Genomic DNA, 27,084 nt, shown 5'->3' with positions numbered 1-27,084 from the left:
ATCATCAATCAACCAGTTAATAATCCTGACACATTAATACTCATTTTCTCACGGTTATTACCGATAACCACAAGCCAAAGACATTTGCATTTTTAATTGGATCATTAAACTTTGCTGAAGCATATTTAATGACATATTTTGTGTAATTATTTAGGTGAAATGTCATCTGGGAAAGAAGCAGGAATCTATTTGCATTGCGATCATTAAAATACAATGAACATTTTGTAATCACAGTGCTTGGTTTCTTTATTACAGTATATCTATTTTCTATTCTTGGTAGTACAGCACATTCCTAAGATGTCGGACAAAACATGACCTTTAAATACCATTAATTTTAAAATCGCAATATTTTGCATTTAATGTGTGCGATAAGCACACTGTCAGAATAAAAGGTTTAAATCTGTCCCTTTTCAGTCACTGGGGTGGTGCGTTTAAAGGTTACCTTCGTACGTTTATAGGTATACAACACATTAAAATATTTGGGTACAATATTATACCATAAGGACCTATTGTGTACATTAAAGAACAGTTTTGTACCAGTTAAATTTTCTAAAATGCCACGGGTCCACAGGTGGGCCCATGTTGTTGTTATATATTTGTGACACTAATACCCTATATAAACCTAAAATATCTTGACAAACTATGTATCATTGGAAAGCTCTATGAGGATAGTTTTCATATTTTATCACCATTTAGGGGGAATTATGACATAGTGAGAATCAGTTTCTAAAATGTCACGGGGTCACAGGTGGACCTAATTTGTTATAACATGTACACTAATACCCTGTTCTAAACTTAAACCATCTTGACAAACTATATATCATTGTAAAGCTCTAAGTGTGTAGTTTTCATATATCATCACCATTTTGAGAAAAAAATGAAGTAGTGAGAGTCAGTTTCAAAAAGTTCACGGGCCCACATGTAAGCCCAATTTGTTTTTACATATTTATAACACTTAAACCCTACTCTAAACTCCAAAAATCTTGATAAACTATATATCACTAGAAAGCTCTCAGAATGTAGTTTTTTATGTCAAGGTCATTTGATGATAGAAATAATGTAGTGACAGTTTTTTTGTTACATTACCCCTGCCCTATAAGAATGCATATTCATTTTATATATTCATAACACTATATCCAAGTATAAATCTACAAAAAATGTTGACAAATTATGGAAAGCTCTAAGAATGTAGTTTTTATATTTCAAAACGTTTTAGCAGTAATAATAATGCAGTGACAGTAATTTATTAATTTGTGACAAGAGTATGCCGCAAACCAATGACACCTAGTGGCCTTTGTTGGTAAAACCTACCCTTTTATCATTTTATTTATAAAATTTATATTTTATTGGATTATTTTTATTTATTAAAATAAATGTAAACTGCTATAACAATTTTTCTGTTTAATATTTTCACCTCCATACACTTCAGTGAAAGTTCACTTCTAGACCAAAAATGCCAGAGTTATATTAATTTGAAGATGCACTTTAACTTTTCACCCCTCCACTCAAAAGGATGGGGTGACGCCTAAGGGGTTAAAAAATTATAATAATAATTTTGCAACCAAATTTGAAATCAATCCCTCTGAACATGTTTAAGATTAATTCAGAGTTTTGAAATAAAATTAGATTTTTTGTTTTTTTTTCTTCTGTAACCTATTTCGTCCAATCATTACAGGGTGGTTTCCCGGACAGAGACTAGCTTAAGCCAGTACTAGACCCTGTTTAATTAGAAATTATTACATGCCTCACTAAAAACATTACTTATATATGTCAGTGCAAGTTGTTTTCAGTTTGTACAGCTCTTACATTTATTTTAGTCTAGGACTAGTCTAATCCCTGTCCGGGAAACCGTCCTTATGTGTGGAAAATCTGGCTCCTGTACTATATTAAGCACATTAGTCACTGGATTTCTCCAACATAAAAGAGAATAATTTAACACAAAGCAGTTGATATAAACAACCATGAGTTGCAAACGGTTGCAAGGCTTTGACTAATAAAACCTGCAGTTTCATTCTTCCTAAACAATTGAAACCATGATGTAAACAGCGTATAATTACAAACACCGTTTCATAATCCAACAACTAATCTACCCCACTCTCCAAAAACATAACAAAACGTTGTTTTGTTCCGCAAATATCTAAGAAACCCATGTCAAAGTAACCAAACATGCAAATAAATCAAGCTGGCGAAAAACAAGCTTTTGATCTTGTTTGAATGTTGCATGCACTGTTTAGCTTAAAAAACTGTTTAATGTAAATTAATCTTGAAATAAAAACATCCAATTATGTAACTTTAGCAGGAACAATACTGTGGATTCCAAATATATGTCTGTATTGCCGCCAGTAAGTTACTTCTAAGATCAAAAGCAGATCTTTGTCGTTGCCATGGAGACACACAATGTGATGACCTCTGCAACCCAATCGTGAAAACGTTTGCCGTCCAACTGAGACATAACAACATAAATCAGTAAAGTTGCTGTTGGGTAATATGTTTCTGGAGCTCTGGTCGTACTCTTTCTGCCCTAATCACGCAATATCTCATCCTACCCTTACCCAAAAGTTCTGTTTAGTCTTTTCTACCCGACCCTCTCCTGAAAGACAGCTGGAGGCAGATTGGAACCTGATCCCCTGTGAAGATGAAAACATTGAAGTTATATCCAAACAAACCTACAGAGTTTTTTCTCTTTTGGCAATACGAACAAAATGTAAGTTTAATCTTTGAGCCTTCTCTTAGATTCTCGGCAAACTGTGAACAGAATATAATGCAGTGTGACGCAGCGTTTGGTTCCATCAAGAAATGAAAGCTCGGATCAGTTTATTGAAATGCTTATACAAATATACACACTCTCCAACAAATAAAACTGATATTATTATTATTATTATCTGAGATGATCTTTAGTTTCCTTGAGAGCGGTAAGAGGTATTTCTACACCCTTAATATAAGTGACTTACATCTCTACAGCTGATGTTAAAAATTAAGATTGTTTAAAAAGCTGAATAATGTAGTCCAGACCAAGATTTCCAGCATTGCACATCTTGTATCGCTATTCAAAATGTCCCATGTTTGTTCAAAAGTTAAGCGCAGTGTGGACGCGTCTCATCTTGTGTTCCCGGCCTTCACCTCGGCTTCCCGTATCCTCCTCAATGAGCTCCGTGAGGAGGTCCTGCAGCTGCTGTCTCACCGCCCGCCTTCGGCCCGCATCCTCCCCGCCGTCCGTTTCTGCGCATTCTTGCACGGCTCTCTGCAGCTCTACCTGTAGGGGGAGCCCTGCTTTTGCGCCAAGAAGCGTGGGAGAAAACCAAGACCTGAAGATCTTCTCACAGATCACCTGCAGAAAGAAAGAGCCATGACAGGTATTGACTCTTAACGGAAAAGCGTTTGGTATACGGATGACGGAAACGGCCATTAGCACCATCCTGCTTTTATTTCATCATCTCCGGAGCAATCATCGGCCACATTCGCTTTGCGTGCCATTTGAAAGGGACTCGATCGCGAAACGTGATGGTCTCCTTGACCCAATGGCCTAAATGATACAAAGCCCTTATTGTTCTGAATGGCAGGCCATACAATGGGAAGGTAGAGGTCACCAAGGGTTGTGTTAAGTGATCGGGGATGGAGAGATGGGCTCTGTCTCAGCCACCTGTAGCACGGAGCTGGACTTGGTTTCATGGAGCTAGTTTGTCTGTTAGCTTCATCTTCTTAAAGGGAGTGGGCACTGACAACAGGTGTTGACTGCGAAATACGCAGATGAAACAGATGAAAGCGTTTGCGTGACTAGGACAAAGCATGGGATTCAAAATTTATTTATTTGCTGAATCAATTAAACATGCATTTGTTGCAAGGTGCCATTCAGATAAAATAAATTATGTATTATTGTAGTTTGTTGTTTATTGCAGACATCATGTGAAGCATTTACATAGGACAGGGTTTGCTCAATTGGACAGCAGATTGTGTTTTTACTCTTGCCATGGCCTTGTTTATGCTATTTTGTGGCGCTATGCTTACCTCGTAATTTGCTAAAATTGAAATTGACTTAAATTTTTAGTTGTGAAAATACAGTATAACTAAGAGAGCATGGTTAGCACTTTGATGCAATAGCTGCTCGTTGCATTTTTTTAGGTTCAGTCGTCCCTGTTAACCCTCAGTGTGTTTGCAACCGGTAATGATGGCACTATCTGATTCCCAACAGCGATACTATGATCTATTAACATACCCTGCATATTTCCTGCCAGTGTTTAACACTGAAGAATAGTCGTCTCCTCCGGGCTGTTTTACCGGTATTCCTTTGCGACTTTTCCAAAACAAAGTAATTTTCTGTTCTTTTGCCGAGTATACCATCACCCTTACCACATACATAATTACTAACCACATGCCTATAAAATACTGCAATATACATGAATTGCTTCAAACTATTTTATAATTGTTAAATAATTGTTGTTTTGTATATGAGAGGACTGTAGTAAGAGGCTCACCCACCTGTAGGTTGCTGTTTTTGCGTTTAGACCCACATCTGTTTTTACTCTTGTCACACTTAGAAACGCAGTCGAAGAAGTTGCAGTCATTGTCACTGGTGCAGTTCTGCTCAAGTATGTCTTGCATTTTAGGCTCGAAAAAAGCCATGTCCACATCTATTGCCACCACCTAAACCATCACAAAATGCATTGATATAAAAATGTATACGTGTGCATTTTTATTAATGTATATACTGCGTGTGACCCTGATTTTGAGATTAGGAGCATCACAGTTGGATTTCCCATTGATTTCAATCTCTGACATGATTTTACTCAGTCAGTGAATATTAAACATATCAAGGTAATATTATCACAGAATGATCTTTACATTATCTTATGTAAAATCTTTAGATTTCACAGATTGAGTCACATATAAACGGTGGCCAATAAGTGCAAAACAAAACCCAAAATCAAAACAATAAAAAAACACAAAGGCAAATCTATCAAAATGGGAAGTCAAAAAATACAACAATATATCCAATGACAAAAAATAAGTTAGAAAAGAAAATAAGTCAGAAAACATGACTAATCACTAAACCAGAAAAGGTAGGTATTGTATTGCGCAAACAGAATAGTTACTGCTGATTGGACGACACTTTTGTCAATCAAGAAACTGCGTACCACAGTGTACACATGTAAATACAGTATGTATTGGCTTTACTGTGAGTTCAAATTTGGCATCATTCTGCAGTTCATGTATAGACGGTATGATCGGATGCACGTGCGCTGACGCTATACATGCCTGGATCCGAACTTTTCTTCCGGTTTCGTTTTTTTTATGGTCTTGACTAGTTGCTAAACTGATCTCTTGAACAAATGCCTCGTCGAAAATAACGAATGTTTTGGTTTCATAGATAATCTATGTGTTGTTTTTTGCTTGTTATATAAATAAACTACGTTTAAAGAACTTTGTTGTTATTTATTCTTAGCGGAGTTTACCGGAAGTTACGTGCGGACCACGACAGCCGCTTGTTTATGTTGTTACTGCTGAAACCGTCTATAAAAAAAAAACACAAGTCTTGTATTTGGATTATTATTGGAAATTATTGGATTTGTTGTCATTGTTTTTAAATTGGCATTTTGTTTTCAAATGTGAGTTTGTGTTTTTAATTTGTTGTTTTGATTTTGGATTTGTTGTTTTGTTTTGCACCTCTCGGCCACGGTACATATACTGTATGTATATGCAGAATTTTTATGTAACCAAACATTAATAAAACTTTTTTTGGTAACACTTTACAATAAGGTTCATTAGTTAACATTAGTTAACTACATTAGTTAACATAAACTAATTATGAACTGCGCTTATACAGCATTTATTAATCTTTGTTAATGTTAATTTCAACAATTACTACTTTATTAAAATCTTGTTAACGTTAGTTAATGCACTGTGAACTAACATGAACAAACAATTAAAAGCTTTATTTCTATTAACTAACATTAACAAAGATGAATAAATACTGTAACAAATGTATTGCTCATGGTGTGTTCATGTTAGTTAATACATTAACTAATGTTAACTAATGAACCTTATTGTAAAGTGTTACCCTTTTTCTTATAAAAATTTTTGCTAGTGCTGAGTATATGAGCTCATCGCTCTTGCTCTCTCTCTCTCTCTCTCTCTCTCTCTCTCTCTCTCTCTCTCTCTCTCTCATACATATATGCTTATGATTCTTCCAAAGAATGTCTGTAAGCAATGAAATTGTAATGCATTTCACAATTTTTCATAAAGACTGTTTCAAATGTCATAACATTTCTTTGTTTTCATTTTTCAAATCCTAAAGCTTTCTGTCCATTAATGAATTTAATTTTAAAACCCAGATTTTTTAAGTTAACATAGACTTTTGATTTCCTATACGTTTGTCCCTCATACGATACTGTATAACCTCTATAAATTCCTTTTAAAGCCTCTCTTTAAACTAATAAGAACCACCAAAGATTTGGCAAAGCTCTGAGCTCTTTGTTTTATTAGAATATTACTGAGGAATTGTGCACTGAATTAAAATGTATCAATCTAAATGACCCATGCAGAACATTTCTGCAAAGTCAGGCTTTAAATATTAAGATGCATCGGATTGCAAAATGACGTATTGAACACCTCAAGTTGCGGAGATATACGGTTGTCATACACTAGCAATGCACACTGTAAAAAATACTTTGCTGCAAATTTTTTGTTGAATCAACTCGGATTTACAAGTCATTTCAACTTACTATTATTTATCTTGACTAGAGATGAGTTATAACTACAAGTGAGTTGTTATAACTTATAAAATGAAGTTGACTTTTCTCAACTATACTTTATAAGTTGTGACAACTTATCTCTGTTGACATGACTTGCAAATCCGAGTTGACCCAACAAAAAATTTTAAGGCAGCAAAGTATTTTTTGCAGTGCATGATGCATAAATAGCGGCTGTTTGATGGCAGTTGTTTATAAATAAAAACATTGCAGAGTTAAACACACAGATCGTAAAAAAAATAATGCGTTAAACCAACTTGGTTTTGCAAATTAATTCAACCTACTATTTTAAGCTTTGGCTTATAGAATCAAGTTGAAATTGTTTAACTTATTTCTTGAAGTTAAAATAACAGAAATATATGTTAATTTGAGAAAAATGCTGAATGAGCCACTTTCATCTTAGTCTTACAGCTTTACTGAAACATGACAGATGACGTCTAAATACTGCTCTAATTTTAAATCATGTTTTAAAAAAGTTAAGAATATAATTGAAGAGCTTAGATGCAAAACCCTCTAAGTGTGTCCGACATGATTTCTTGTGAATGAGCATTTTTGATCAGATTTTTTAATGGATTCTGCTAACAAACAGTAATTCTGAATGCCGGGATTAAGTGGATTTAAAGCGAAAGCATTTGATGAACTTATAAGCATTGGGTTAATATCATTACCCCATTTTTGATGGATGTGACGTTTAGCAAACTCCTTAATTCTTGTACTCTTGTAAAATAATGGTCATGTGTTTGATGTTATCAATATTGATTTAATTTTGAGGACATAAAAACTGTTATATACTGTATTCACGATAATTACAACATTTGGTTAATGCAATCTGTTTCGCATTAATGCTTTGTTTTAAATTTAATAATTAATTGTCTTAATACTGTACAATAATTCATGTAGAAAAACTAGGTCAAATTTAACACATTTATGATTATAATCTACTAATATTGACCAGTCTATTATTATTATTGCATCCTTGGGGTTGTTTAAATACAAGTGTTATGTCTAATATTTAAAAAAAATAATAATAATCTAATGTAAGTTTTAAAAATATATTAAATAGCAACCTTATAGTTTAGTTAAAAGCCACACTATAATAAATGCTCCTCTTTTAGATTTGTTTACTCACAGTCAGGTCCTTCCTGATAGCAAAGTTTTCCGGCTTGATGTCGCAGAGGTGTAAGCGGTGGGTAAAATCGTTTTCAAAATGCTCCACCATCTCCAGAAAGCTTAGTGCTACCCGGGGCACCATATCTCTTGCTGTTAACATCCTCTCCCCTCCGCTCCAGGGGCTCGGTGAAGGGCTGAGTGACAATTCCTCCAAAGAGAAGATGTGTTGGTCCCACGCGTGTCCCGCAGCCAAAAACTCCACTGCATAAAAGTGACCGCAAGACCCCAAGATCTTAGCCACATGGTGGGTTAAATCTTGCAGTACTCTAAGAAAAATGTACTCCTCTTGTTGAAGAAGAGCCCAGAGCGAGGCCAGCTCAGCTCGTGAGTAAGTCCGCTCTTTCTCCTTTAGCCTCTGGCCCCACAGCCGGGGCAGAGTCATGTTCGTTTCGGTCTCCAGGCCCAGAGAGTTCTTGATCTCCAGGGTGGCGTAGAAGACGACATCCAGAGGTGAGAGCTCCTCTTCGACGCCCGTTCCCCCTGCCGTATCCTGGTACTCAAGCAGAGCTAAAGCCTCATAGGAGGAGAAGTTTTCCAGCTTAGACTTGAGAACCACAGGCACGCCGCGCCAGTTGGCGGACATGACCTTTTTGCCGTTCTCGTAATAAAGGCACCGTTTGTATTCCACATGTCCGGCCACACAGAGGTCTTCGCAAAGATCGCCAGTCAACACACCCTGCTGATAATCGTCACACTGAAACAAAGATGCATAACAGTACATCAGCTACACATCAAGGACAGCAAGCAATTTTGCGTTTTAAAAGACATCGAATGGCCAAACACAGCTGAGACATCTAAAGTAAAACAAGGCAAATAAATATATCAAAAAGATGAATCCAAGGCACTCTTCTTCAATGAAAATTTTTAAAAAGCCTTTATTAAACTGGCTACTTCATATTAGAAAGTTAAAAATACATGGGGTATGGAAAACAACCCACGCGTAGCGGCACAAAACAGCCTTCTTCAGAACCCTGATATATTTATTTGGAATTCCCTATCCCAAAGAGCACCTTCAAATATTTGTTTTTTGAACTCCCTGAGCACCCTGGACATTTTTTTTTCTCTATTATATTAAAAACAAGGCAAAATTTGGCCTTTTAGCCCACAAATAAATAAATAAAACAACCATTTTGTAATCACTTTGCACACATGAACACTCATTTAATTGCTGGACTATATTGCATCTATACTGTAGCTAACCTTGATGATGAAATGATGGCTATTGCTTATATACATTTTTTTGGACAAAGGTTTGCCTTGTAAATATCAGGGATGCCTCAAATAATGTGGCATGCTATTACTTTTAAATCAAAGGATTTATACCTCGGAGATCAGAAAACATTTTGTTTTAAAGGATACATGAGCTGTTTGTTTGGGCCTTTAGCAATTAACCAAAAATTTTTTCTTCAAAATAGCAACCACCAAAAGTACCCAATGTACTGAGAGCCTTGGCAAACACATAGCGATGCCCTGGCAAACACTGGCATTGAGTCCTGCGCCATTGCATTAGATTTCATTTTTTAAATAAAACATAGTTTCATTGTTTTAATGACAAAGTTACGGTGGCCCAATTATGCACAACACAACGAAATTTAAAAAGCAAACGTAAATTCTCAACGAAACCAAGGCACAACTGTTAGGATTCTGCCTGTATCTTGTCTTGTTGTATATCTAGTTCTAGTATGGCAGAGTCCTGACAGTACAATGTTTTATGTGGGAGATACGTGGTTTTGGTATTGTTTTACAAGACCACGTATTTCCTGTGTCTCGTCACTTTTTACACGATCCCTTACCTGTTATAATTTTCAGCTGTTCCCCTCATTAGTTCTCTCTATTTAATGTCTCTGTGCTCTTTGTTCTGTGCTTGTGCGTTTGTCTCTTTCACTGTGAGTATCGTGTCTTGAAATATATCCTGTCTAGTTTATTGTCATTTAGTGGAATCAGGGGTGTATTCCAGAAAGCTGGTTATGTGGCTTACCCGGGTAAGTTTAGGAGTAAGTAAGCGGATAACCTCTGCTTTCGGTTCCAAAAACGGAGGTAACTTTCGGGTTATGTAAGTAACCATAGCAACTGACTCTCTGAAGATAACCTGCTCCGGAGCAGGTTATGTTGCAGGGTAAGTTCATTTTAGTTAATAAAACGAGGCTTCGGAGGAAGTCTGCGCATGCGTGCACTTATGACGAGCGTACAGCGGGCGTGGAAGCATATATTTTGCATAATATTACAATGTTAAAGCATTTATTTTATTTTATTACATTTACAGTCGTGAATATTTATTGCTCTCTTAAAAAATGTGTGATATGAATTTTTTCTAAAGAAGCTATTTTTTTAATAACATGGATTGATATTTGTGATTGGACTAATTACTATAAATTTTATTATTAATTAAATTTAATTAAACATTTATTCATATTTGTGTTCGGACTAAATACTATACATTTAATTATGTTCATTATTAATATATCTCCAAATATCAGTGGATGTATGAAACACAATTCCATCAGTTACCCCTGCCTGCAGTCTCTGATAGGCATGTGCATCTAACCTGACCCACATAGTGACACAGATGAAGCACAGGCATGATTTAACACTGACCCGCATAGTGACACAGGTGAAGCACAGACTTCATTAGGTGAATCACTATTGAATCACAGACATGGCATAGTGGTCAGAGATTTTCTATTATATATCAGTTAGAATCATGTACACAATGAAATGAAATTATAAATATATATTCCATAGTATCATATTTATTTCTTAAACATGCACTTCAGATCCTTAGCCCTCTCTCTACATTTGATCTATAGTTGGTGTTTTTCTAAATCACCTTTATTTCTTTAAAATTGACCTTTTGTAGCTGCTCTCCAGAGCTATCATTTTTGAGCAAAGGGAAATTGAGATATTTGCATATATTAGATGATACAGGACATATATTACAACATGTTACTATTGACACTAATGTAACATTTCTATTCTCCAATTCAGTCACAGCAGATCCTAATGGTCCAATGCAAATGAATGATCATTCTTAGTGTAGTGTAATGAAAAGCATTACACAACATTATTGAAAATATGTAAGGACTGTAAGGAAGCTTTACAATTAAAAGAGGGTGCATTAATCTATCAGCTATCAGTAAATGTTAAAAAGATGGTGACACAGTGTCATACAAGGAAAGTCCTAAAACTAAACAGGGTCACCCAAAGGAGCAGAAGTAAAATAAGTACAATATAGTGAATATTATCATAGTGCATTTTATGCCTACACAATACAATCATATCTAAAAAAAAAACTTTAAATAAGCCTTATGACGTATTTGCACTTTATGTGCCACAACCCTTATGAAACTAACCATGGTTTTATTGGTGTATAGTTGTAGTAACCATGTTTTTTTTGTGCATTGATTACTATCAGCAGAACCATGGTTTTACTACACTAACCATCGTTTAACTATGTTTTTTGAAAACCATGGTTATTTTGTGGTTACCATGGTTTTACTGTAACCATGTTTTTTACTGTAGTAAAACCATTGTTACTTTTCACAAGGGAAAAGATATTCATAATTCATATGTTTACAATCATATATAAAATCTATGATTATTTTTACTATATTAATTATTTTAGATTGTTTTAGATTATTTTAAATAATATTGTGTGTATTTTCGTTGAGACACATACAATATTGGACTTAAATGGGGTAAAATAGGTTCGTATTAATTATTTAATTAATTAATTTTATCTGTTTTGTAATCAAGCACTTCTAAGCCGATTATAAAACGTTGATTTTGCCAGAAAATATTGGTTTATAATGTTATTTCTCATTTAAAAACTTTTAAGTTCTCTGACGTTTCCATGGTGACTCGTGAAATCTGCGATCCATTGACAATGCCTTTATGTTGTTACCGTGAGCGCGCTTTAACTCTGGGTTACTTTCAGCGAGTTGATTGAACTAACTCTTAAACTGTGTTTTGGAACCGACATACCCCGAGTAAGCAAGTTTGGGGTTGATCAACCCAAAGTTCGGGGTTAATCTGATGGTAAGTTAACCCTGCTTTCTGGAATACACCCCTGTTTGTAGTATTGTTCAAGTTTAGTCAGTGTTTGTTATCTAGTGTTTGTAATGTTTTACCCCCTCGTGGGTTTTTGTTTTGTTGTTTTTCTTGTTAATTAAAGTCTTCAGTGTTTTTGTATACATCTGTCTGCGCCTGGGTTCTTGCCTTGCCATTTCCTAACAACAACACAACGAAATTAAGGCACAACACAAGAAACAAAGCCACAACACCACGAAACAAAGCCACAACACAACGAAATAAAACCACAACACAAAGAAAACGCTCCCGACCACTAGGGGGCGCCCTGGGCATAAAAACACACCATGCCTTATTAGAAAGGTCGCGCTCTGCTAGTGTTTTTCTTTTGCTTGCCGTCTGTCTAATGTTTTATGTGCGTAAAGTATTTAAATCTTGATGGAGGAATAAAAATATGTCATAGAAAGTAAAGTGTGCTGAACAGGGACAAACGGAATGTCAAAGCGCCCCCTAGTGGTCGGCAGCATTTCCGTTGTGTTGTGGCGTTTTCCGTTGTGTTGTGGTTTTATTTTGCTGTGTTGTGGCTTTATTTCATTGTGTTGTGGCTTTATTTCACTGTGTTGTGGTATTATTTTGTTGTGTTGTGCCTTAATTTTGTTGTGTTGTGAACTTATGTTTGCTTTTTAAATTTGTTATGTTGTGCATGATTGGGCCCAGTGGCGTGTTTACCCACCACGCAATTGCGTGGGGCCCTGCGGGCTTGGGGGGCCCCCTACTGGCCACAAGGTGCGCGAAAGTATGTTACGTTTATTCAGACACAAATCTAATAAAGCGCGCGAGAGAGAGATGTGCAAGTGCACGCAGAATAATATTTGCGTGCTCTCTGCGAGGGCACATATAGGCTACTTCATGAACGAACTCTACGGGAAAGCGCACCTCTGCTCAGCGCGCACAAAAGCAGCCACACAAGTGCTGGAATGAGCGCTCGCTCGACTCTCTCTGTGCTCTCGTAACTGCACAACATTCACTCGATGGTCAAGTTTATTTTAAAGACTTTGGGCTTCAAACCTTTGAATGGTGGTTTGGTTTGATCAGTGACACACATCTTTTGTTCCACACTCGTATAGGTATAAACATGATAAAGACACCACGCAGGGGTTTAAATCACGTTGAAAATACGTTGTAATCAAAATCATTGTCATTAAAATATCATCTTTAGTGTATTTATAGTCTACATGCTTGTTGTATCTCACAGTAAGTTTGTTTTTTTGCAATATGAACATGAGAGTTATGTGATTCCCATCCATAAATTCAAGCAATAACCAACTTACAATGTTGTTTGCTGGTGTTTGTTAGATCTGTCTGAATCATAATCTAATGCTTCCTCTTTATCCTCATTTAGTTTTTTTAGTAAGATGTCAGACACTGAAGTTGCAGTATTAATTACATTGTTTTAAATACATCCTATAAGACATTTGCAAGCAAAAGATATATCTGAGAGGGGCGTGAAACATTTTTTTAAACCATTTTTTTTTATTTAGTGTTATTTTCAGCAGTGCAAAACAAAATAAACCGAGTTTATATATCTCTCACTTAATTCTATATACTAAATATTATTGTTGTGCAATTAAAAAACCTGGGGCATGGGGGGCCCTGGTTCTTGGACTTTGCCTAGGGCCCCCAAAATGGTAAACACACCACTGATTGGGCCACCGTACCAAGTAGCTAAGAATTATAAATGGCTTGGTCACAATGTTCACTTTTATCAAGAAATATAAAAAAACATTTTGAAAAGAATAAATGCGAGAAAATGCTTTCTTATAACCCCATTTGCATAGATTTCCCACATGTCTTCAAAGTGGCTCCTTTCCAACGCTTGAAAGCTATTAAAACAAATGCGTAATGTATTTAATTAATGCAATCTTAATGCCATCACTCTTATTGGATACGTGCCTATTATGAGATGTATGGCTCCAAACCCACCTGTCAGCATATTTTATTGCATTCACACATTTAATCTCCCAAAATAATCGAATTATCATTTTATGCATTATGTTGAAACAGTTCTGCTATTTATCTTCTTATAATTTTTGCCATTAAATATGAGCTTATTATGAGTTACCTCTGCAGTCTATGTCAGTTTTGGAGCCCAGGGGGTTTAGGGTGATAAAGGTTCCTGAGAGATTGCACTGCAAATCCTCTTCTGCCACCTTCCAAAGTACACAGCTGTCATATGGACCCGGTCTGGATAGTAAATGGTCCCAGCGATATGTTTTCCCTGTCATGATCTATCAGAATGGATTAACGGATGGCATTCTGTATCCCGTTACATAAAATGTGTCCTCTGTGTTTCAACAGATAAGCTATGACTTCTTGTATTCATCATTTATAAAACCAAAAATAACTTTGATGTATTAACTTTTAACATTCGTGCTTATTAAGCTTACTTGGCTGAACATGGCAAAGCTAAAACATTTTTACATTTTCTAAAGAAAATATGGCTAAGAAAAATTAGCTTTGTGTTTCTAAACAAACCAGACTATTAGAGATATTATATACATTATGGTTAGATGCTTTATATGAAGAGTATATTACTTACTCATATCAGTACTTTAATATGGGCAATAGTTGGTTGTCTTAGCATCAATAAAAATCTATACATTTATAACCGCTTTACTAAATGCAGGATTTTCACAGGCATGGTCACATTTCAAATATGCAGATCAAAAATACGGTACAGACGCGTCTTATCCATTACATGTTGGTCTATTTTGGCCACACGTAAGAAAAAATATTTATTTCTGTCAACATGACTGTAGCTTACAAACATGAAATATGGTGCACTTTTCTCTGATCTGTGCCCTACCCATCAGCAAGGGTCTTTGGTGCCCCCATGCATTTGGGTTTTAAATCTCTGAACACATTTATCTAGAGATCTATAGTGAACACACAAACACAGGCACTGAGATTTAGTACGCCCATTCATCTTAAATATGTCCAGACCTTGCGGTGGGAAAGTTTACATGCACACGGGAGCTAAAAACAACTGTTGCCCCATCTGATGCGAAGCTGGAAAAAATGTGGGGACTTAAAACTGACCTTGGCAGAAACACTTGCAGTGTAAAAAAACATTGGCTTTGACCAGATGCCCCGGAGTGACTACAAGATGCCTTTTTGGCCCACACCAACACAGTGAGAGGCCCATGAGAGGGTCTCGTACTATGTTTAGTCCCAATGTCCAGCTGATAACAAACTCTGAGATTTCCTCTGCTGTATTAAGGGGAGTAAATTTTAAAGCTACCAGCTTGTAGGTAATTCATTTATAGGTTGAGGGATTTTGATAAACCTCTTACCCTAAGATGGGCTGGCATTTAAGTCACATTTTAGCTTTCTAAACCGATACACCGTTTTGCATTGCCATCTGTGGTAATCCGTATCGGCATGCCAAGAATGTCCGCATATGCTGGACTATGTCAGTCAATCACTTTCGCCAACAAAACTCAATAAAACAAGCCAGAAAGTTCAAAGGCAATTGTCTTCCATATGGATTAGATAACCGTACACTCTAAAAACGCTGGCAGATTTTCAACCCAGCGTTGGGTCAAAAATGAACGGACCCAATCCATTGGTTTGCAGTTTAACCTATGCTGGGTTGTTTTAACCCAAAATGCTGGTTTGTTTTAACCTATTGTTGGGTCAAATATAAACACCTTCTTTTGGATTTGTCTCTTTTTGACTCAATGCTAGGTTGAAAATAATGAATGAATGGATTTTTTTCGCATTTTTAGCCACTTTTGCATATTAATTTTAACCAACTGGTCCCAAGGAAATTTTTAGTGGTTGGAATAATTTACGTTGTGTGTAGTAACAGAGTAATCACATGTGTTATGTAATAATATTATGTATAATATTATCCTGATTTATGGTTTGAAATAAAAAAGAAAATGTCTAAATACCATTAGATTAGATTTAAATATACTACATTCACCTAAAGGATTATTAGGAACACCTGTTCATTCTCAATAATGCAATTATCTAATCAACCAATCACTTGGCAGTTGCTTCAATGCATTTAGGGGTGTGGTTCTGGTCAAGACAATCTCCTGAACTCCAAACTGAATGTCAGAATGGGAAAGAAATGTGATTTAAGCAATTTTAAGCGTGGCATGGTAGTATTTCACAATCTGCTGAGTTACTGGGATTTTCACGCACAACCATTTCTAGGGTTTACAAAAACAGGGAAAAACATCAAGTATGCGGCAGTCCTGTGGGCGAAAATGCCTTGTTGATGCTAGAGGTCAGAGGAGAATGAACCGACTGATTCAAGCTGATAGAAGAGCAACTTTGACTGAAATAACCGCTAGTTACAACCGAGGTATGCAGCAAAGCATTTGTGAAGCCACAACACGCACAACCTTGAGGCGGATAGGTTCCAACAGTAGAAGACCCCACCGGGTACCACTCATCTCCACTACAAATAGGATAAAGAGGCTACAATTTGAACAAGTTCACCAAAATTGGACAGTTGAAGACTGAAAAAATGTTACCTGGTCTGATGAGTCTCGATTTCTGTTGAGACATTCAGATGGTAGAGTCAGAATTTGACGTAAGCACAATGAGAACATGGATCAATCATGCCTTGTTACCACTGTGCAGGCTGGTGGTGGTGGTGTAATGATGTGAGGGATGTTTTCTTGGCACACTTTAGGCCCCTTAGTGCCAATTGGGCATCATTTAAATGCCACGGCCTACCTGAGCATTGTTTCTGACCATGTCCATCCATTTATGACCACCATGCACCCATCCTCTCGAATCATTTCAAATTGGTTTCTTAAACATGACAATGAGTTCACTGTAATAATCTACTCTATAGGGACTCTGTTGTTATTGATTCTTTGTCTACCGGAAGTTAGACGTTTGTTTATGTTGTTGCCGCTAAAACCGTCTATAAAGCATAATTTTATACAGGTGTTGCAACATATGTTCTTGAATATACCATAATCATTGTCATCATATACAGTACAGTAATTCTATAACAGTCACATTTAACAAAACAATTGCTCCTGTGTGTAGTCTTGTATTAATAATTAATGCATTTCAGGATCATGACATCTTCTACACATCAATGATATTTACAAAAAGAAACTACATCAAGTAAGTGCGCCACGTCCACCTACCACATGGAAGATGTGTAGACCATCTGCGCTTAACCTTCACATTAGGCTATAAACACAAAACCAAACTGTGTCAAGTGCCTGCAGCAGATCGCCATTATAAACAGCAGTCGAGCATTTGATGAACCTGTGCCAAGAATCCAAGCACATATAGGTCTTGTCGAACAGGTGACAGATGGCACAGCTGATTAAAGAAAGGTCTCATAGTTCAGACAGTAATCGCCCGAAGGTTCTCAGCCACATGCTGGGAGAGACCGTAAACAGTTTATCGTGTAAATCTGCACAAATCTTATTTGTTTATTGCAGCTTACGAAAGCTAACTGTTTGGCAGACTATCAGAATGTTTTACAACTCATCAAACGAGAAGCTGGATTGTTTCGGAATTTGAACGATGGAAAACTTCCACAAGTGTGCAATAAGATCCTGCAGTGAATTGTAGGCCCAGCAGATGTAAATGTAGATATTTGAGAAAAAGACTACTATAGCCTACTTATTATTTGACGTCTAAATATCACAACTTTTTTTGTTTCTTTTAGTGTGCATACACTTCAAAAAATCCTTCTTTATATGATTTTTTTGGCCCATTTTGCCTTTATTTGATAGACCGTAATTACGAAGCGACAGGAAAGTACAGGGTGGAGAGAGGGGTAAGGAATCGGCAAAGGACCTCGAGCCGGGATTCGAACTCGGGTCGCCGGAAGTGCGTCTGCACTGTCCACTACACCATCGGCTCCAAACAAAAAATCCTTCTTGCGCTTACATTTTAATTACAATTAATTTCAACTTTCTTGACTAGTGATGAGTTGCTTTAAATTATAAAAATAAAGCTAATTTAAACTTATATTTTACAATTTATAGCAACTCCTTACAAGTTAAGAAAGTTTAAATTAATTGTAAATTCAAGTAGATTAAACTTAAAATTTTAAGTGCAACAGAATTTTTTAATTATTTTACAGTGTCATAACAGGAAAATGCTGTTAATATTTTAATTTAATTCACTTTTTTAAACAAACATCTGATGTGACTGTATGAGAACCGAGCTTCTGAACTGTGCTGGTAACGCTATAGATGTGCATGATGAACGAATCAAAATGTGAAAACTTGGCATCCTACATCTGCATTTCATTCCTTTAAAATTCCAAGTTGACATAGGAGCTTTGTGGCATATCATTGTGGATATATACAAAAAACATCCAGCGGAGACGGAAGAAGAGGCGGAAGATTGTTTAAACAATCATACTTCATAAATCTTTCTGGATGTCATATTGATCGAAATAAGCAGTGTAGATTATATTATTTTAATGAGAGTCGTTTATCATTTGCTTTAAAAGTCTAAACACATGTTGCGTGTGCTGAGCTACAATGTTCAGTTTCCTTTCCACTGTTTAGAGAACTGACATAATATGAAATACACAAAACGACCTTAGGTGGCTATCAGTGAAAAGAGTTATATTTATGTATTTGGCAGATGCTTTATCCAGATGGACTTACAGTACATTACAAGGTATATACTGTATTTGACCCTGGATGACAAAACCAATCATAAGCAGCACGGGTATATTTGTAATATACAAAACAATACATTGTATGGGGCATTTTTATGACAAAAATCATTAAAGTAAAGATCATGTTCCATGAAGATATTTAGTAAATTTCCTACTGTAAATATATCAAAAATGCATTTATCATAAGTAATATATGTTGCTAAGGACTTCATTTGGACAAATTTAAAGGCGATTTTCTCAATATTTTGATTTTTTGCACCCTCAGATTTCAGATTTTTAAATAAAGTTGTATCTCAGCCAAATATTGTCCTAACCTTACAAACCATACATCAATGGAAAGCTTATTTATTCTGTAAGATGATGTATGAATCCCATTTAAAATATGACTGGTTCTGTGTTCCAGGGTCACATATTTTTTTTATCAGCATGTGCACAGTTTAAACCCATGATCTTTTGTGCTGTTAATAATCTACTACTGAGCTATACGGGAGCACTGTGGGTTTTTTGTTTACTTGTTTTCTGTTCAACTGTCGAACCCGGTTTCCAAAATATTCATCGCTTTCCTTGGAATTGGAATTCATATGCAACCCAACAAAGGCAGCATCCTTCAATGACAAATATCTTACAATGTAGTTTGTATCTCCACCCAGTCATCAGTTGTAGGATTCTGGCACACAGCAGCATTCCAATAGCTTGCAGCTGTTTGAAGTCAGTCACATGCTGATCCATTATTTATGATTTTTACATTTTACACACTAGGATCAGAAATAGCCTTTCATTGCAGTGTATCACAAATAATGTAAAGGATTGCATCAGTGTTTTCAAATACATGATCTATAAATTCTTAAAATATCTATGGACTATCTGGCATTAACCTCCTAAGACCTGGTGTGTCCACATACGAGAACATCATTTTTTTTTTTTTTGCACCATAATACTTAATTATGTGTAACTGAAGTTGTACACAAATGTGGACATTTACACTGCTTCAAAGAAAAATATTTGGTTATTATATTTATTGGTTCTTCCTAACCCCAAATAGCTGGAAGAAATCTGAAAAAAAGACAAACTAAAGCTTGGGTCTTATGAGGTTATATATGATATGCTGAATAATCATAACAATCAATAATAAAAATGTTTAGTTTTAATAATGTACACTGTAAAAAATACTTTGCTGCCTTAATTTTTTTTGTTAAATCAACTCGATTTACAAGTCATGTCAACAGAGATGAATTGTCACAACTTATAAAATATAGTTGAGAAAAGTCAACTTAAAAACTCACCTGTAGGTATAGCAACTCATCTCTAGTCAAGATAAATAATAGTAAGTTGAAATGACTTGTAAATCCGAGTTGAATCAACAAATTTTTTTAAGGCAGCAAAGTATTTTTTTACAGTGTAATAGCTTGTATATCCTTGACCATTGAAATTGAGATTTATATATATATCATCTGAAAAATTTCCATTGATGGTATGGTAGGATATAGGGCAATATTTGGCCGATTTGAAAATCTGAGGGTGCAAAAGAAAAAAAACTAAATATCGATAAAATCCCCTTCAAAGTCCTCAGCAACTGCATCCACTCACAAAAATAAAGTTTAGATATAGCTTTTTATGGTAGGAAATATATATATATATGTATTTTTTATGGTAGGAAATTTACAAAAAAGTAATAATAAATATATATACCTCATATCCCAATGATACATCCTAATGTTTTTTGACATAAAAGAAAAACTTTTAATTAAAAAATATAAATTATATTAAATAAAAATTTTTAATTGGGTCTAAATTATAATTTTAATTTATATATATATAGAAATAAAGGTACAACATTTGTCACTGGGACAGTACCCTTTCAAAAAGGTACAGCTTTGTACCCAAAGAGTGCATACTAGTACTATAAAGCCAGGTACATATTGGCAGTTCAAATATACTAACCCAGTCTCACAGAGTTGCGTATAAATAGCACGAAGTATAAAAATACATACAACAAATTCCACTTTGGCGTGCATGTGATGCGCCAGTCCTTCCCATTCACTTGGGCGGCGCATCTTTTTTGTCGTTTTATTTATTGGTTTCTTAATTTTTTGCTATTTTTTACCATTTTCACTTGGTTTAAGGGTTAGAACAACTTTTTGTTATATAAAAATGACATCCTAACCCAAACCCCAATTCTAACCCCAACTCCAAGCGACCATGGCTTAAATATAGACAAAAACATGGAGAAACCTGTATATTAAATAATGTCCTCATGCAAATCTGAAATCTAACCCTAAACCCAAGCGAAAATGGTAAAAAATAGCAAAAAAAATCAGAAACCAATAAATAAAACGACAAAAAAGATGCGCTGTTTAAGTGAATGGGAAGGACTGGCGTATCATATTAGGACCTTTTTAAAGCTTTATATCTTAATTTTCGACAGTGTATATATATATATATATGCCATTTATAGTTATTAAAAGTTTTTGTTTTATTACTTTTAACTACTTTTTCATAGTTTTTATGTTTCAATAGTTTTACTCCAACTTTAACATTTGGTTGTTATATTTGCTTTTAATCCACTCACAACAACACACTTAGTTTCAGTTATGACAATTTGCATGCATAACTTAGTTTCAGTAATAACAATTTGCATGCATAGTTTCCCACTAACTAACCGTTTTTTATAGGAAGATGCCATCCAGACCCGTTTAATGACCACCAGAAGCGATTTTGCTGTTCACGGTGTTGCAACAAATAAAATGTTCCTTCAGCACTCACTTGACATCTTATAATCCAGTAGCTCAAAAAGAGCTTTAGGTTTCCCCAGAGGAACAATGCTTAATCCTTTAATGGAGGTCGTTGCGTTGCTACCCATAATGCATTTTTGACTGATTAATCCTACAGAAATGCTCGCTTTCATTTGTTGGAAAGTTTGTCAGGATGCCCTAAGGAATGATTTCACTTTCCAAAATGTAGATGCTAAAAATGATCCTCACAGCAATGCCATAACCATTTTTTTGTTCCCTAAAGAACTTTTTTCCGTTTTCCGCAGTGGAAAACTTGCGGATTTTAAAGATTCTTTAAATAACCATACAGCTTGAGAAATATTAAGGAGCTTTTATTTTTAAAACTGCAACTGACTTTCTGACAGATTTATTTTATTATTTATTTGCATTTTCAAAGCTAGCTGATTGATATCGTAAAAAGCTTTAAAAGTTAAGAATTTAAATGTTCTGCTGTTTTAATCCACCACCAACATGTACACAATCTATACAAATCCAGACAAGTACTTTATTTGATGCATCTCACATATAAGTTAGATAGTCTATGAGAACAAGCACTTCTGAATCAAACAAATTTCATAGCCTTACCACCCTCTGAAGAATCTGTTTGCTCTTGTCGTCAGTGCAAAAGTCCGAGAACATGTTTCTGTGTACGAACACCAAGCCGTTGAGGAAAAGCCAGGAGACCAGCCAGACCAGAACGACGAGCAGCACGCTCCTACGGCACACCTTCACCCCCAGCCACCTGAAGAAGCAGCCCCTGCGGGCCGACCCCAGGGCCCTGCGCAGGGACCCCCGCATCTGTCGGGACCCTTTTCCTCAGGAGTCCTCCGTCCCTTCCACACAAGTATCTGTGAGTCTTCCTCACCGTTCCTTCCCCGGACATCTGTGGTGGTCTTGGAGATGTTGTGGAGGATATCTGCCCCGTCGCTCTTCTCTGGTGTCTTCAGTTATCCTCCTGGTTTCTTCTCCGGAGACTCGCATGACCGGTCTGTTGCCGTACTGGCTCCTGTTATCCGGAGCTCTCTCGCCCAGCTTCCTGCATTTGTTTTGCGAATGAGCGAGTCGGGCAGTGGTGTGTGAGGAATTCAGAGTCTGGGCCAGATTGCTGGAGTCAATTTCAATCTCATTTTAGCAGTCCCACAAGTTGTCCTTCAGTTACCTTCTTCTCAGTGATCTCCAGTCTTGAATTCAATCTTGCACCTACTCCTCTCTGCCTCTGGCTCTCAATTCTTCTCCACAGCTCTCTCTCTCCCTATGCAACACTCCACCTTTTTCCCGTTCGCCTCCCGCCCCCTTCTCGAGCGCTTGCCTCCTCTGGGTCGCCTTCTTCTCTGTTTCCAAGGCAGCGAGGCCTTTCCTGCCGGCACACAGACCTCTTCTGGGCTGTGGCTGCGGTGTTTTGTGAGCTCTGCCAAATCTGTCTCCTGTGCCAACCGTTTGAGACGCAGACACTTCACTCCGCTTAAAACCCTGTTTGCATTTTAAATGCAAGCTGCTCTTTGGACCAGTATTACTGGTTATTTAATAAGGAACGGGTTGTGCCAGAGTGACAATACGCAAGAATTGAATTTCTTGGATCAGGAGGGAGTTGAGGGCTGAGTTTGCAAGTTGTGGTTGTAACTGCAGCAGTGGGAATCTCAGCGGATGCCTTTCTGTCGATTGTTACGGCCGCAGGTGCACAGAATCCTTAATCAGTACCTTTGTAAAAGAAAGAGCTTTGCTGCTGCAAGAATAATTTATGAGTTTTGCTTAGAAACCCACTACATGTTGGAGGAGGGTGTCTTGGGTTGCTTTAATTGCCAATTAGACTTATTTGCTCTATGAAGGAATATTTTTTAATTTCAGATACTCTTGAGATGTCCTCTGCTTTCATACAATATAAAATGCTGAATGAACACATTTGTTTTAATGGTTATAGATCTGTTTTAAACCTCCAGCAAACTTTACAGCGGCTTGCATAAGGCTGCTGAGAATCACATTTGTGAAGTGATAATACGTCACGCACTGATGTATTAAATAAGTGGAATTTATTAAATAGCCCAATCAGCTATAAAAAGACTTTTTATTAAAAAAATCGATTTTTTTTAATGCTTTATCATTTATAAACCCGCCCCTTATAATTAATTAAAATTAATTATTTTTTATTATATTAAAATTAATTATAAATTAACTTAATTATTATTTATTATTTAAATATAAAAAATGCTTTAATTTGCAATCTAAACAAATGTGAAGGTAAATAAACTTCACTGATAAAGTGACTTGACATTTGATTTCTTTAAAGTGTAATATTGCCATCTTGTGGTTGTATGACACTGTTACATGTAATAACATATGAAACATACACTGTAAAAAATGAAGCATGAAATTAAAACAACTTGGTTTTGCAAGTCAATTAAACCTACTATTTAAAGTTCTGGCATGTGAAAAGTTAACATAACTTATAAAAACAAGTTGAAATTGTTTAACTTAATTTTGAAGTTAAAGAAACATAAAATATATGTTGATTTGACAAAAATGCATATTTTTTAGTGGTAATGTAAACTCTATGTGACTGAAAACATTTTAATTCAGCTCGCCACTAATACCACAACTAAAAATCCGATTTTTAAAGTAATAGTCGACTCATTTTCAATATTAAAGTATGTTATTACCTTAACTAAGAATTGTTGATACATCCCTCTATCATCTGTGTGCGTGCACGTAAGCGCTGCTAAAATGCATTGTGAATGCTGTGCTATATAACAATAGTTGATATATATTTATGTATAACAAATATATATTTATGATTATCAGCTGACATCACTCACATCTCAAACTTGTCTTCCGCCATTTTGAGTACCTGAAGTGGTCCCAAAAGAACTAGAAGCTATGCCTTCAATATATTGTGAGCATCAAAATCGCTATTTTTACAACACTAAGGGTGGGTTGCACCAACAAGGATTAAATTAAGCAGAGTTTAGAGCTAATCTAGGGTTTGTTGTTCTCAGTTTAATTTTAATTCGAGTTGTGTTGCACCACTTAAATTTAAACACAGATTAACAAATCTTAGATTAAAACTTTAAACTGTATTAAATCCTTCATCTGCGATTTATTTTGTCCACCATGTTGAATTTTTGGGTGTAATTTAAACAGCAACAATGTTGACATTGTCATTCAAAAACGAAATAAACAGTTTATGCAAGCAAACGTAATGTGATTTTTGTATTATAAATCACCTACATACACCGGTAGGCTAATCTAAAGGTCTGATTCAAATAAAAATATTTGACAATCTTTTAAAACAATTGTATTGATTAACATATCAGGAAATATTGTGACAGGAAATATCGCAAAGCTCAGATATTGTGATATAATGAACAAGATGTGTGGACGCATTTGTCATGAAGCACCACCGTGTGTCCGTTCATTCACTGTCTTTCGTCTGACTGGAGCGCGCGTGACCGAGGAGAAGCACATATGAGCATCAGTAACTTTTTGAGCCGCCAAAATCTTTGAATAGCGCCACCACGCTCGCGGTATGTGTTTCTAATCATTTAGCCAGACATTTAATTGTAAAATAACATCCTCCTCATATGCAAGTTTAAAGTCAATCCCTCACTGAGATTTAAAACAGAGTTTAAAGTAATGGAGCAACAGGATTAAAGATAATCTAGATTTACTGTAAGATTTAAACCTGGATAAAAATGACAGTTTAAATTTAAACCTGTTTATTTTTAAACAGGTTTAAAGTTTGGTGCAATGGAAATATTTAATAAGCTTTGATTTAAACCAGATTTAGACCTAATCCTTGTTGGTGCAACCCACCCTAAGAAGGCTTGACACAACATGATACTTTGCTCAAAGTATTACTTGTGTCTCTACACGTGAACTCGAGCATTGAGAGGATTGTTTGTGTACACAGAGTTTACTAAAAAGAAAGTTTTGAACAACTTACTTTGGTTGTTTGGTTTCCGCTCGCCGCCATCTTGTCAGTCAAGATGTATCGATCTCCGAATGTGACGTATGTAGGGAGGAGAGTAAAGATTGATATCTCCTAAAGCATAGTTACATATAAATGCACAGATTATTTTGTTGTTTGTCGCAAGTGATAAACAGTATTGACCTTCTAGTTAAAAAAGGATCCTTTTTTTATGTCTGGCAAAGATGGCGATCGCACACTGTCGACAGCCAAAGTAAGTTGTTCAAAACCTTTCTTTTTAGTAAACTCTGTGTACACAAACAATCTTCTCAATGCTCACGTTCATGTGTAGAGATCCAGGTGATAATTCGAGCAAAGTTTCATGTTGTGTCGCGCCTTCTTAGTGTTGTAAAAATAGTGGTAGTTCGGTAGCAGCAGGCAGCGACTGGAAGAACGCATCAGGGATCAAGTAGGCATCACACCCTAACCAAGATAATTTTTTAAAGTAGTGTTTCTTTTAATGAGAGTCGAGGTGGGAAATGTTGTCTTTCGTAGTACTTTCCTGTTTCCGTAAGAATCATAGATAGTAAAAGATAAGAAATCCGTAAATCGTAGCAAGCTAGCCAATGCTTGTCAGTACCCTACTGGTACTCGGTAGGTACTCAAGATGGCAGCATGCAACTGGAATGACATAAAAGGTCACATGACTGATAGGATATAAGGAATATATGGAAATTTACACACCTCCTGTATATGAGAGAGCATTTGAAAACCCTTTTCAGTCTCGTGTTGTCTTATTTGTAACAATTGACATGCCTATACACTAGCATTTATACAGTGCAGCATTAAGTGTAATAGCTTATTGTCTGATTTCAAAACACAATCCAGCGAAAGGAAATCACTGATCACTTTGTTATATTGTACATACAATTCTTAGTTAAATGCATCTCAGTTAAATAGATGCATGCATAGTTTTAAGTATTCTGCAATGGTGCCAACAATAAATCTTGTGAGATTTGAAACTAGGAGTATTGGTCAGGTACTTCATAACTGATGTTTGCTTAGGATAATACTATTCTTGTGTTTTTATGACAAATTTTAAACTCTCATGTATACCAGCTTTTATTATTAGGCTTTTGTATTACCTACCTTGACTTTCCATTAAACTGTGAATGCTAATATTTGAGAACAGATGCAAAACTGTGTGCAATAAAATTATTCCATTTAAAATGGTTTGGCAGGAAAATTTGTAGTAATAAGCTGAATATTATAATACTTTGTCCTGCTTCTGACTCACAACCTGTAAGTAGTTTATGTTTTCATATTTTAAGAACTTACTAAACCATGATTTAAACACAAGTTTAAGCAGTACAAAGTAGTACTCTTGTTTGTCGTTTCTATGATCACAAATGCAGACACGGTTTTAATGTTTTAGTAATCCTTACCTTACCAATCTATTACGTTCTGCTCAAGTCACATTGGCGAAGTTGATCGATCAGCTTGGTCATCGAATTATTACTGCGATATTGGCTGTTTCTCAATACCAAGCACACCAAATTCGGACTTGTGTCCTTCATAGTTTGGATTTGGCAAGTTCAGACTCATTTATTTATATTTATTTATTATATATTTATATAGGCTGACCAAAGATTTGAAGTTTACATATCTATATTCTCAAGTTAAGAGCTTTTGAAACTACATTTTACGACACAGAAAGAGTAAAATTTCATATATTCTGCAGGTTTTTAGCCTCATTGCTCTATAAAAGTGGATCAAGAACACATCCGGGGA

General features: G+C 35.8%; 1 protein-coding gene across 2 annotated transcripts; it reads right to left on the bottom strand.

Annotated features, from left to right (window-relative positions):
- dipk1c (divergent protein kinase domain 1C) lies at positions 1 to 25,408 on the bottom strand. Of its 2 annotated transcripts, none has more exons than XM_073864001.1 (4): positions 25,330 to 25,408; positions 7,876 to 8,610; positions 4,477 to 4,641; positions 1 to 3,328 (listed from the first exon to the last, which is right to left on the bottom strand). In XM_073864001.1, exons 1-4 carry the CDS (start codon positions 25,357 to 25,359, stop codon positions 3,068 to 3,070), a joined length of 1,191 nt encoding a protein of 396 aa, XP_073720102.1. In that variant the 5' UTR covers positions 25,360 to 25,408; the 3' UTR covers positions 1 to 3,067. The 2 variants fall into 2 exon arrangements, with proteins under 2 accessions (XP_073720102.1, XP_055038242.1); XM_055182267.2 differs by lacking the exon at positions 25,330 to 25,408 and adding an exon at positions 21,978 to 22,791 and having other exon boundaries at positions 518 to 3,328.
- Positions 25,409 to 27,084: the final 1,676 nt, after the last annotated feature.

The sequence above is a fragment of the Misgurnus anguillicaudatus genome, chromosome 25 (genome assembly GCF_027580225.2).
Source record: "Misgurnus anguillicaudatus chromosome 25, ASM2758022v2, whole genome shotgun sequence".
Lineage (NCBI taxonomy): Eukaryota > Metazoa > Chordata > Actinopteri > Cypriniformes > Cobitidae > Misgurnus > Misgurnus anguillicaudatus.
This window is presented reverse-complemented; position numbering and strand designations above follow the sequence as displayed.